This window comes from Rana temporaria, chromosome 1, assembly GCF_905171775.1.
Source record: "Rana temporaria chromosome 1, aRanTem1.1, whole genome shotgun sequence".
NCBI lineage: Eukaryota > Metazoa > Chordata > Amphibia > Anura > Ranidae > Rana > Rana temporaria.
This window is the reverse complement of record NC_053489.1, coordinates 208601318-208614670: the sequence shown is the minus strand read 5'-3', so window position 1 is coordinate 208614670 and position 13353 is coordinate 208601318. Positions and strand designations below refer to the sequence as shown.

The following is a 13353-nucleotide window of genomic DNA, read 5'->3' as shown; positions in this document are numbered from 1 at the left end:
AAAAAATGCACTTTTTTGGGAAAAAAATTGCACTTTTTTGGGAAAAAAATTGCACTTTTTTGGGAAAAAAATTGCACTTTTTTGGGAAAAAAATTGCACTTTTTTTGGGAAAAAAATTGCACTTTTTTGGGAAAAAAATTGCACTTTTTTGGGAAAAAAATTGCACTTTTTTAATTAAAAAATAAAACAGTAAAGTTATCCCCATTTTTTAAAATATTATGAAAGATAATGTTACGCCAAGTAAATTCATACCCAGCATGTCGCGCTTCAAATTTGCGTCCGCTCGTGGAATGCCGACAAACTTTTACCCTTTAAAATCTTCATAGGCGACGTTTAAAAAAAATCTACAGGTTGCATGTTTTGAGTTGCAGAGGAGGTCTAGGGCTAGAATTATTGCTCTCGCAATCGCGGCGATACCTCACATGTGTGGTTTGAACACCGTTCACATATGCGTGCGCTGCTCACGTATGTGTTCGCTTCTGCGCGCAAGCTCGTCAGGACGGGGTGCGTTTTCTGGCTCCTAACGTTTTTAGCTGGCTCCTAGATTCCAAGCAAATTTGTCAAACCTTGCCTTAATGCATCTCAAGAAAAACATTTAATCCTAATTGTTTTTTGGGTGTGTGTCCCTTTGGGAAGATTTCCCTTCACTTCTGGGGAAATCTGTCCAAAGCAAGGGTCACTGGAATAGATGTTCATTCAAAGATTTACCTTCACCGCCTGTTTGACTTTTGTGATTGCCCAACAATTTCTGTCTCGATCACTGACCATGGTAACCATGAGATACAGACTGCAATGAAAATCTGACGGATTTAAAACTTTATTGGCAACACTGTGGACAGGAGAAGAGTTAAGTATACAAAAATAAAATGATTTACTACCCACAAAACTTCCCCTTTTTTAGAAGTGTTCTTCACTATATAAGGCCATTATATATCTTGAAAGCAGATCTGCCACCACCAGTGTTTGATGATGTCTTTGACTGATTAGATGGGCGTGTTGCCCTAGAATCAGAACCTTTACTGTTTTTTTTTTTTTTTTTTTTATTCTTGCTTTTCAAGGACCAGGTTTTACAATGCACAAATTGCAGGGAGCTATCAATATTGGTAATGTATACAACTTTTCTGCTACTACAAATTAGTGGTACTAAACCCATAAATTGCGTTCACTAAATCTGGTCGTACACAGAACATGAAAATGCAATCATTTTATTAAATATAAACTGCTAAATACCCTTTCTCATCTGCAGTATATGGCAATCTTGTGACTTGTATCACTGACTGCTTAAGCTTGTAGGAGGAGTTTTCATTCTCAACCGATCCTCTTTCTGGACAGTGCTGATTGGCCCTGTGCTGATCACATGCACACTCGCAAGGAAAAAAAAAAAAAAAACGCTAGCAATGCACACCAAACTAAGCATGTGCAGCCTTACTCCTAATGCTCTGTTCAAGAGATAGGTTGGAGTCAGTTAAAGAGGATCAAAGACAGGCGCACACAGCCTTTATACACAATTCAGAGTATTAACCCTTGACTTGCTGAGTTGCAGGGTCATTTTACCTGTTCCGCAGGACGAGAGGTTTCAGGGATTTTATTCGAATCGGTTTGTGGTCCCGAAGGAGGACGGAGTCCGTCCAATCTTGGACCTCCAAGCCCTAAATGACTTTGTAAGAGAACAGAAGTTCCGTATGGAATCAATAAGTTCGGTGGTGGCTGTGCTCCATCCATGGGACTTTCTGGCATCTTTGGACATCAAGGACGCATACTTGCATGTCCAAATTTGCACAGGACACCAGAGGTTTCTGCGCTTTGCGATCGGCGAAGACCCCATTAGTTTGTGGCTCTTCCCTTTGGCCTAGCGTCAGCGCCAAGAGTCTTCACCAAGGTGCTTGCCCCAATTCTAGCTTTGCTGAGACAGCGAGGCATTGCCATCGTGGGCTACTTAGACGATCTTCTTCTGAAAGCAGCTTCTGGCTCAGAATTAGAGGTAGATGTGTCTATAGCCAGACCCTCCGAGAATTTGGTTGGGTGTTAAACATTCAGAAGTTGGTCCTGGTACCGACTCAGCATTTGGAATACCTTGGGTTGATTCTGGACTCCGGAGGTGAGTCTTCCTTCCCTTGGAGAAATTGCAGACTCTCCAGTCTGCGGTGAAGCTGTTGGCATCCCGAAAATGGTCGTCTCTCTGTTGTTTCATGCAAGTCCTGGACCTTATGGTAGCCTCATTCGAGGCAGTACCGCATGCCCAATTTCACACGAGTATTGCAGAGGGAGATCCTGTCCAAATCTCCATTGTCTCTGGATCGTCAGATTCAGGTAGGTCACCTAGTCAGTCTCTGAATCGGTGGCTGAGATCCCCGACTCTTCGTCGTTTCTCCCCTTCCATTGGACGGTGATTACGGCGGACGCCAGCCTCACAGGGGGGGGGGGGTCAAGTCTCATGATCGAGGAGGTTGCAAGGTCGCCCAATCAGGATCCAGTTGGACAACGCCACGGCGGTGGCTTATGTCAACCATCAGGGGGGAACACAGAGCTTGGCTGCAGCAACCCGAGGTCGCTCACATCCTGCGGTGGGTGGAAAGAAATGTGTCGGCCGTCTACATTCCGGGCGTAGAAGACTGGCAGGCCGACTACCTAAGTCGCCAGATGCTGGACCAGGGGGAATGGTCATTGCATCCGGAGGTGTTTCAACTCCTTTGCAGGAGGTGGGGCACACCGGACATGGATCTCCTGGCTTCTCGACTCAACCACAAGGTGTCGAGGTTCGTGGCCAGATCCAGAGATCCCTGGGCAGACATGTTGGTGGCCCCGTGGGGTCAGTATCAGCTACTTTATGCCTTTCCCCCACTCAAGTTGCTTCCTCGTCTGCTCCGCGGAGTGGAGACCGAGGGGATCACAATGATTCTAATCGCTCCAGATTGGCCCTGGCGTCCTTGGTACGCCGATCTTGTGCGCTTGGTGTGTATCTCAGATCACTGTAGCTCAGATCACTCATTACAGGCTCTAGAACAGAGCATAACATACACAGTGAGGGATTTGAAAAGCTTAGGCTGGATCATAAATACTGAAGTCGGCCTCAAAACAGTCAAGTATTTGTCTGGTCCAAGCAAGAGTATTCTTGCCACCTGCAAGTATCAGGTGTGTCAGATAAGGGGCACCAGACAACCCTCCATTAGACTTTGTGTGAGTTTTCTAGGGAGGATGGCATCTTCGTTCGAGGCAGTGCCCTATGCCCAGTTCCATTCCAGGCCTTTACAAGACATCTTTTTGGCTTGGAACAGAAGAGGACAAGCCCTGGATTATCCAATACTCTTATCTCCTCGGGCACGCTTAGCCTAAACTTGATGGTTGCAGGATCAAAATCCTTCCTCCCGGTAACTTGGAGAGTACTGACAACAGATGCCAGTCTCTCAGGCTGGGGAGTGACCCTAGAGGGGCTCAGAGCTCAGGAGAAATGGTCAAGGACAGAACAGACTGCCCATCAACGTCTGGCCCTACGGTCAGGACTGCCCTATCGGTGTTCAGTCTGACAGCCCCTGTAGTGGCCTGTATAAACCACCAAGGCGGTACCAGGAGTCATTCAGCTCTGAAGGAGGTGAACCACATATTGGCCTGGACAGAGAGACATGTGCCGATTCTATCAACAGTCCATATCCCGGGAGTAGAGATCTAAAAGGCAGATTATGTCAGGTGCCTGGGGAATGGTCCCTACACCCAGGGTTGTTCCATGAAATTTGCCAATGTTAGAGATGGCCAGAGGTCGACCTACTGGCATCCAGGTTCAACAACACAACTACAGCAGTTTGTGTCCCGAACAAGAGATCCTCTGGCAATCACGGTAGATGCTCTAGTATTTCCATGGAGCCAGTACTCCCTGGTTTATGCTTTCCCTCTGATCCCTCTCCTTCCACACTTGTTGCGCAGAATTCAGAAAGAGGGAGTTCCAGTCGTTCTGGTGGCACCAGCCTGGCCCACAAACCCCTGGTTCCCGGAGATTGAGACTGTCAATAGACGGGCCATGGATGCTTTCACGTCGCCCCGATCTACGCTCTCCGGGTCCTATATTCCACCCCAATTTACAGTCTCTAAATTTGACGGCATGGCTATTGAAGCCAGGGTGTTAAAGGATTGTGGCATCTTGGGACCAGTGGTGTCTAGCCTAGTGAATGCTAGAAAAGCTGTCACTAGGAAGATCTATCATAAGGTCTGGAAGACTTATATTGGTGTGAAGCCAAAAAATGTCATTTTCGGAAATGCGTGATTGGCAGAATTCTCTTTTCTACAGTCTGCTGTGGAAATCGGATTGGCTTTGAGTCCAATCAGAGGTCCGATTTTGGCCCTGTCAGTATTCTTCCAAAGGCCTTTAGCTTCCTATTCGCTGGTCCGAACCTTTATGCAGGGGGCAACTTGTTTGCTCCCCCCCCCCCCCCCATTAGGTCACCTATGTGTCCTTGGGACTTGAGCTTGGTGCTGTCTGTGTTATAGAAACAACCATTTGAGCCCATCATGGAAATTCTATTAGACTTTCTGTCACCTCCGCTAGAAGGGTGTCGAATTTGGCAGTCCTTTTGTGCTGGAACAATACTTTATCCTTCACCATGACAGGGTCGTGTTACAACCTGTTGCATCCTTTTTGCCAAAAGTGGTGCCCAGATTTGTAAGACGGCTACCTGGTCTTCGGTGCATACGTTCACAAAATGTTATCAAGTGGATGTTCAAACAGAGATTTGGCATTTGGCTGCAGTGTACTGCGGGTTGCTGTATAAGGTCTGATGGGTATTGTTTGGCAGGGTGTCTCTCCCCCTCAAGGCTATTGCTCTGGGACGTCCCAGCAGGTAATAAATATTGGCCTAACTCTGTGTCCCATGATGTATGAAAGAAAATAGGATTTTTTTTCATCATACTTGCCTGTAAAATCCTTTTCTCTTGAGTAAATCATGGGATACGGATCTCTCCCCTCTTTTTGAGGATTCAGTGCTTGCTACAAAAATGAAGTACTTCCTGTATGAGAGGTTTATATAGGGGATCACTCCCTGTCTACCAGTGTCCATTCACCTGGAGATTATAATCCAGCAGGTAATGGTAGCCTAACTGTGTCCCATGATGTACTCAATAGGATTTTTTTCGTCATACTTGCCTGTAAAATCCTTTAACACCTGAAGATTTTTCCCCTTTAACTGACAATTGCGTAGTCGTGCAACGCTGTTGTAAGTAAAATTGATGTCCTACCCCCCCCCCCCCTCCCCTACAAATAAAGCTTTGTTTTGGTGGTAATCTCTGCGTTGTTGTTTTTTTTGTGCTATAAACCAACAATATTTTTTTGCTATATCCCCAAATTTTTTAACCATTTCTTCATCAGTTTAAGCCAATATGTATTCTACATATTCTTGATAACATCGCAGTAAGAGTATATTGGTTTGCACAAAAGTTAGTGTCTGCAAAATGGGGGATAGATTCATGCCATTTTTATTTGATGTAGCAATATGGCGATTCACGGGTACGTGCCAACCTGCCGCTGTAAATGTGCGTGAGCTGGTCGGCAAGTGGTTAATCGACAACTGTTTTAAAAAAAATCAAATAAAAACGCTCTTTTCTGTCTGTATTTTACAAAAACGTGTGGTAAAAAAAAAATGACATCTTCAAATGACTCACCATTACTTTTTTATTTGTTTTGTTGAAGATACCTTGGGGTGTTGGCATTCCAAAATGTCATTTTGTGGGTGTTTCCATTGTCCTGGAGCCTCCAGAAATGCCCTTGAATACCTGATGGTGCTCTTTGTGCACAGACCAGGTCTATAAAGACATGGATGAGCGAGGTTTGGGGTGCAAGCTACAATTACAGCCTAAAATCTGAGTATGATGCTATAAGCTTGGCACACCTATTTTTGGGCAGTCTTTCCCAGTCTTCTTTGCAGGACCTATCAAGCTCCATCAGGTTGGATGAGTAAGGGTTTGATATTAAGTTGGCACACCCTTTGCCGCTATAACAGCTTTAACTCTTCTGGGAAGGCTGTCCACAAGGTTTAGGAGTGTGTCTATGGGAATGTTTGACCATTCTTCCAAAAGCGCGTTTGTGAGATCAGGCACTGATGTTGGACGAGAAGCTCTGCTCTAACTCATCCCAAAGGTTGAGGTCAGGACAGTCAAATTCCTCCACCCCAAACTCTCTCAACCATGTCTTTATGGACATTGCTTTGTGCACTGTTCCAAATCATTTGATTGAGTGTGTGTGTGTGTGTGTGTGTGTGTGTGTTTTTTTCAGGGGGTTGGGCTTGGTTCCAGTGAAGGGGAACTCTTGAGGCATCAGCATACTAAGACATTTTGGACAATTTTCATGCTTTCATCCAACTTTGTGGGGATGGTTTGGGAATGGTCTTTTCCTGTTCCAACATGACTGCGCACCATTGCACAAACCAGGTCTATAAAGACATGGATGAGCGAGTTTGGGGTGAAAACTACAATTGCAGCCTAAAATCTGAGTATGATGCTATAAGCTTGGCACACCTATTTTTGGGCAGTCTCTCCCAGTCTTCTTTGCAGGACCTCTCAAGCTCCATCAGGTTGGATGAGTAGTGTAGGTGCACAGCCATTTTCAGATCCCTCAGGAGATGTTCAATCAGGTTCAAGTCTGGGCTCTGGCTGGGCCACTCAAGGACATCGGGTTGTCCCGTAGCCACTCCTTTGTTATCTTGGCTGTGTGCTTAGGGTTGTTGTCCTGTTGAAGGATGAACCGTCGCCCCAGTCTGAGGTCCAGAGCACTCTGGAAAAGGTTTTCATCAAGGATGTCTCTACATTGCTGCATTCATCTTTCCCTTGATCCTGACTAGTCTCCCAGTTCCTGCTGCTAAAAACATCACCACAGTGCTGCCACCACTGAAAAGTGCTTCACTGTAGGAATGATATTGGCCAGGTGATGAGTGGTGCTTTGGTTTCCCCCAGACGCGATGCTTGCCATTCAGGCCAAAGAGTTCAAGCTTTGTTTAATTAGACCTGACAATTTTGTTTCTCATAGTCTGAGTCCTTCAGGTGTCTTTTGCCAAACTCCAGGTTCTTGGTCACCACCTGTCAGGGCTGGACTCTCAGCCCTTTTATGTGCTCAGGTTGCTCAGCTGTCGTATAATTGCCAGAACTCATCTTCAACAGTGGCTCACCTGTTGATCACCTCCTGCTTGTCAGTCAAGACCACAGCCAGCCCCTCCTGGCTATTTAAACTGCCTGGTTTATTTAATCAATTGCCTTCACCTTGGTCAAACATATCTAGAGACTCTGCTGTGTAGTTGTTGAAGATTTGCCTGGCTGACATCCCCTTCTGATCCCTGATCCCATCTCCCTGATTTCCTGGCTTGTTCTGACTACCCGATTTGGCTACCGAACGCTGGCTAGGTTTTGACTACTTGTCCTGGTGGTTCAAAACTTACATTTACGGATGATGGAGGCCACTGTGCGAATTGGGACCTTTAATGTTACAGAAATTTTTCTGTACTCTTCCCCAGATCTGTGCCTCAATACAATCCTGTCTCGGACAATTTTTTGGCCTTCGTGGCTTGGTTTGTGCTCTGACATGCACTGTTAACTGTGGGACCTTATATAGACAGTTGTCTGCTTTTCCCATTCATGTCCAATCAACTGAATTTACCACAAGTGGACTCCAAGTTGTAGAAACATCTCAGAGGATCAGTTGAAACAGGATGTACCTGAGCTCAATTTTGAGTGTCATGGCAAAAGAGTTAAATACTTATGTACGTCTGATTTTTTTTTTTTTTTTTTTTCTGGACTATCATTGTAAAGATTTCAAACAAACTTCTTTCATGTTATAGGGTTTTGTGTAGTTTTCTTAGGAAAACTGATTTAATCAATTTTGGAATATAGCTAACAATGTGCAAAGTGAAGTGCTGTGAATACTTTATGTATTCTTACACTCGCGCACACTGAGGGAATAATGTATTTGATTCCCCCTGCTGATTTTGTACATTTGCCCACTGACAAAGAAGTGATCACCCTATAATTTTATTGGTAGGTTAATTTTAACACAGAATAACAAATATCCCCAAAAAAAAAAACATATTTTACAAAAGTTAAATTGATTTGCATTTTAATGAGTGAAATAAGTATTTGATACCCTGTCAATCGGCAAGATTTCTGGCTTCCAGGTGTCTTCTATACAGGTAATAAAGAAAGTTTACCGCTCAGAGAACTGCAAAGTGGAGTCCAAACACTTGGGTGCAGGCACTGCAATAGTATGCAAAAATGTATAAGAAAGAACCAGGACGGCCGCACTCCAAAAATAAAAATGTGTTCCTTTTAATAAAAACTGGTCACAACATGGATGTCACGGCAAAAAATCAGGAAAAAGGGCTAACGCGTTTCACACTCTCATACAGTGCTTATTCATAGAAACTACCCAAATGACCCTGATCTGACCTAATCTGTTTGTTACCTGTATAACAGACACCTGTCAACAGAAACAATCAGATTCCAATCTCTCCACCATGGCCAAGACCAAATAGCTTTCCAAGGATGTCGGGGACAAGATTGTAGACCTACACAAGGCTAGAATAAGCTACCAGACAATCGCCAAGCAGCTTGGTGAGATTGACTGCGATTTTTCGCAAATGGAAGAAACACAACTGTCAATCTCCTCTGGTCTGGGGCTCCATGCAAGATCTCACCTTGTTGAGTTTCAATGATCATGAGAACGGTGAGGGATCGGCCCAGAGCTACAAAGGAGAATCTTGTCAATGGTCTCATGGCAGCTGGGACCATAGTCGCCAAGAAAACAATTGGTAACCCACTATGCTGTGAAGGACTGAAATCCTGCAGCGCCCGCCATGTCCCCATTCAAGAAAGCACATGTACAGGCCCTTCTGTTTGCTAATGAACATCTGGTTCAGAGGAGAACTGTGAAAGTGTTGTGGTCAGAGGAGTCCACAATCAAGCTTTCGCATCAACTCAATGCACTGTGTTTGGAGGAGGAATGCTACCTATGACTTAAAGAACACCATCCCCACCATCAAACATGGAGGTGGAAACATTATGCTTTGGGGATGTTTTCCTGCTAAGCAGACCAGACAACGTCACCACATCAAAGGGACAATGGATGGGGCCATGTACAATCAAATCTTGGGTGAGAACCTCCTTCCCTGGGTATTCCCGCATAATGACCCAAAACAGACAGCAACAAAGGAGTGGCTCAAGAAGCACATTAATGTCCTGGAGTGGCCAGTCTTCAGACCAGGGCTCGACAAATCCCAGTCGCCATCTGGTGGTGGCCATTGGTATTACAAGTTAAACAGCAATTCTAATGTCATTTTTCACTATTTTCACTGCCATCTTCTTCCCTCTAATTAGAACCCCCAAACATTATATATATATATATATAAACACCCTAGAGCAGGGGTGTCAAACTGGCGGCCCTCCAGCTGTTCCAAAACTACAAGTCCCATCATGCCTCTGCCTGTGAGAGTCATGCTTGTAACTGTTAGCCTCCGCTCGTGGAATGCCGGCAAACTTTTACCCTTTAAAATCTTCATAGGTGACGTTTAAAAAAAATCTACAGGTTGCATGTTTTGAGTTGCAGAGGTCTAAGGCTAGAATTATTGCTCTCGCTCTACCAATCGCGGCGATACCTCATGTGTGGTTGGAACACCGTTTACATATGCGGGCGCTGCTCACGTATGTGTTCGCTTCTGCGCGCAAGCTCGTCGGGAAGTGGTGCGTTTTCTGGCTCCTAACTTTTTTAGCTGGCTCCTAGATTCCAAGCAAATTTGTCAAACCCTCCTTCAGACCCTAATCCCATAGAAAAATATGTGGAGGGAGTTCAAGGTTCACATTGCCAAACTTCAGCCTCAAAACCTTAATGACTTGAAGAGGATCTGCAAAAAGGAATGGAACAAAATCCCTCCTGAGATGTGTGCAAACCTTGTGTCCAACTACAAGAAACATCTGATCTCTGTGATTGACAGCAAGGGTTTTGCTACCAAGTCATGTTTTGTGAAGGATTCAATAGAAAAAAGCAAGGAGCACCAGACTAAGTGCAGTATTACAGTATACTTTATTATGACAATACAAACAGCCAAATGGCTCCACGCCGAGGCGCACTTCCGGTTCCTGTCCTGGTCCTTCGCAGGTAGCTGTAACTACACATTACGCTTGTTAGCCAAGCCTTGGGATTCCCCTGCAGACGCCTCATCGCTGCCTGATCCTTTGGGTTACTCCGCTGCCCCATTCATCCACTGACCCTTGTATGCCTATTTATGCCTCCGCCCTGCTTCTGCTTCTATGGTAGCTGCCGTCCGTGCATACTTTTATAGACTGTACCTTCTGCCCTACATATTATATTGGACTCTTATAGAGACTATGCCCATTTGATCTTTGCGCCATCCTACCTGTTCCCTGTTTTGTGAAGGAGTCAAATACTTTTACTTGTTAAAATGCAAATCAATTAAACTTTTTTTAAATTGCGTTTTTCTGGATCTTTTTGTTCTCTCTCGCTGTTAAAATAAACCAACCATTAAAATTCTAGACTAATATTTTTTTGTCCGTGCGCAAACGCACAAAATCAGAAAGGAATCAAATACTTTTTTTCCCTCACTGTGTGTGTACAGTTGTGCTCATAAGTTTACATGCCCTGGCAGAATTCGTTTTTTGCCCATTTTTCAGAGAATATGAATGATAAAACACAAATGTGGGAAAGTAACATTTAATTGATATTTTAACCCGTGTGCCACCTTCTGTGTCTGTACCAAGCCAAACATTCCAGGGTATGTAAACTTTTTTGATCATGGTCATTTGGGTAGTTTCTGTTGTCATGATTTAAAGAGTAAACTGTGTTGATTTGGTTGATAAATGGCTCCAGCCAAACACTAACTATGAGTGAAAGTTTGTGTTATCATTCATATTCTCTGAAAAATGGCCAAGAAATCATAAATTCTGCCAGGGTATGTAAACTTATGAGCATTAGTTTGTAGACTGTAACCACAAGACCAATATACACCCATTTTGTTTTAAATGCCACCAAAGAAAGCTGTCTCCAAAAATATATCGAATTTACTACAGTATTGCATGACTGAGAACTGTTCAAATTGTTACAGCACTGAAATCTGAACAATTGCTTGGGCAAGAAGGGGATGAAACAGTCGGATCTTGAAGTGGTTAAATTCCAGTTTGCATTCACTGGTGTAGCCCTCTGTCTTATGTTTATGGTAACGTTAATTTGCCAAAGTCCCCTAAAAGGTGTCTTTCTTTCAGTGTCTGGAGTCTTATGCTTTAGTTGGGATGACTTGTTACAAGCCTCCTAAGCTTCTCTATCTTTGGTCCTGCTCTACAAAGTGATTAACTTGTATGGTTTCCCAACGCGTGGGGTATATTTTGCTGTGGAAATTGAAATGTAAAATTGTGTAACATGAATGCAGAGAAACCGATTTGGCCATGTGACAGTTTACTCTGGTTATTGCTAGCTGTCTCCAGCTGTTTTCCCCCCCCCCCCCCCAACAAATAGCGCTTTTCTTTTGGATGTATCTGTTTTTTTTTTTTTTCCCTCAGTTTAGGCCGATGCGTGTTCCTCGACATATTTTTGGTAAAGATCGCAATGAGCGTTGATTAGTTTGCGTTACAGCGTCTACAAAATGGGGGATAGTTTTATGGCATTTTATTTACTAGTGATGGTGGTGATTTATTTTATTTTTTTTATTTTTCCGTGACTGCGACATTATGGCGGACACTTCTGACGCTATTTTGTGACCATTGTCATTTATACAGCAATCTGTGCTATAAAAATGCACCGATTACTGTGTAAATGACACTGGCAGGGAAGGAGTTAATCAGGGCGAGAAAGGGGTTAAGTGTGTCCTAGGGAGTGATTCTTCTAACTGTGCGGGGGTTGGGCTACATGTGACACTGATCACTGCTCCCGATGACACACAGGCACCCCCCCTGTTCTGCAGCTCCGTCACACATTTACAGGACATAGTCCGCGGGCACGGAGCTCACGGCAGGGGTGCATGGCGCGAAATTCAAAGCGATGCATGTATATATACGTTGCTTTGCGCAGCCAACGTTGATCATGAGATGGTTGGCAAGCAGTTAAAGCCACATTCCAGGCAAAAGTGACATGCAGAGAGTAACAAGGGCACTCAAAGGATCCTGCAGGAACTAAATTCATGTGACATGGCTTTAGGTAAACTGCATTTACAGTTTATTTTCAATCTGTCAGGGGGAAAAAAGGTGAGCAAAGAATAGTTTTATTCTGGGTAAAGGTTTTCATCTGTGCTTAGATAATGTTTTTTTTTCTGCAAGCTCTGACATTTTGCAGAATACCTTGTACTGGTCGGCGCCTAGCGGAGCTGGTACATTATATAATTTTTGCAGGCAGAACTAAAGGCTACAAAAGGTGTGAAGGTGCTACATGAGCAAATAAAGCTTAATTTCTCATTTGCCTTAACATAAATATGCATTCAGATATATTGTTCAGGACCTTATGGAGACCGATCTGTACAAGCTCCTAAAGACCCAACACCTTAGCAATGACCACATCTGTTATTTCCTCTACCAAATCCTGAGAGGGCTGAAGTACATTCATTCAGCCAATGTTTTACATCGTGATCTTAAACCATCAAACTTGCTGCTAAACACTACTTGTGATCTGAAGGTATGCAGTTCTGTTCTACTCTAGCTGAAAGGATTCATTTATGGTGTTCCCTGGTTAAGGAATTCTGTATGTGGCTTTTGCCAATTATGTGCTTGCTATACCATATATCGGTTATGACATTTTATGGAGACTCTCCCTCCAATTGCGGAGTTTCACTTCAGAGAACGTTGGACCATTTCAGCCGCTTATATAAGATAAATTAAGAGTGCATGATCTCTTTCTCTCCTTGACAGAACTGTACTGATTCTTGACCATAGGGTTTAAAACGCCACCTACAGGAGTAGGCCACTAGGCAGAAAAAGGGCACAACACCTCCCATGGACAGTCCTAGCTAATATAAACCTGTGTTCTGCTATGGGAAAGCTAGTTACTTCTGCTTGGTGTTTCAGGAGTAAGGACCTAGTTTCCTGCTGGGACCTATTCTAAAGCTTTTTTTTTTTTTTTTTTCCTCTTACTGCTGAGATCTTGAATCAACGTCTCAATGACGGACTGGATAATCGCGATCCAATGGTCAGCCCAGTCTGGTCAACGAGTGCATGCAGACGCTTGCCCTGACCTCATCCACAGGTGGCATCCATGTTGGCCACCCACAGCTCTTCCCTGGTGGTCAGGTGGTGGGGAGCCCTTCCTGGGCCATTTCCCTTTTCTGCTGTAGTTTGCCTGGGGAGGGGTGTTTTTGTTGCTCCCTTTCTCCTGGGTGGCTTAATTTTTAG

At 44.1% G+C, this 13353-nt stretch overlaps 1 protein-coding gene across 1 annotated transcript in view; it reads left to right on the top strand.

The window, feature by feature from the left end:
* Nucleotides 1-13353, top strand: part of MAPK1 (mitogen-activated protein kinase 1) — an 83161-nt gene that overhangs the window by 38920 nt on the left and 30888 nt on the right. Inside the window, exon 3 of the mRNA XM_040348350.1 lies at nt 12451-12640. Coding sequence (XP_040204284.1) covers nt 12451-12640 — 190 coding nt within the window. The remainder of the gene's footprint in view (nt 1-12450; nt 12641-13353) is intronic.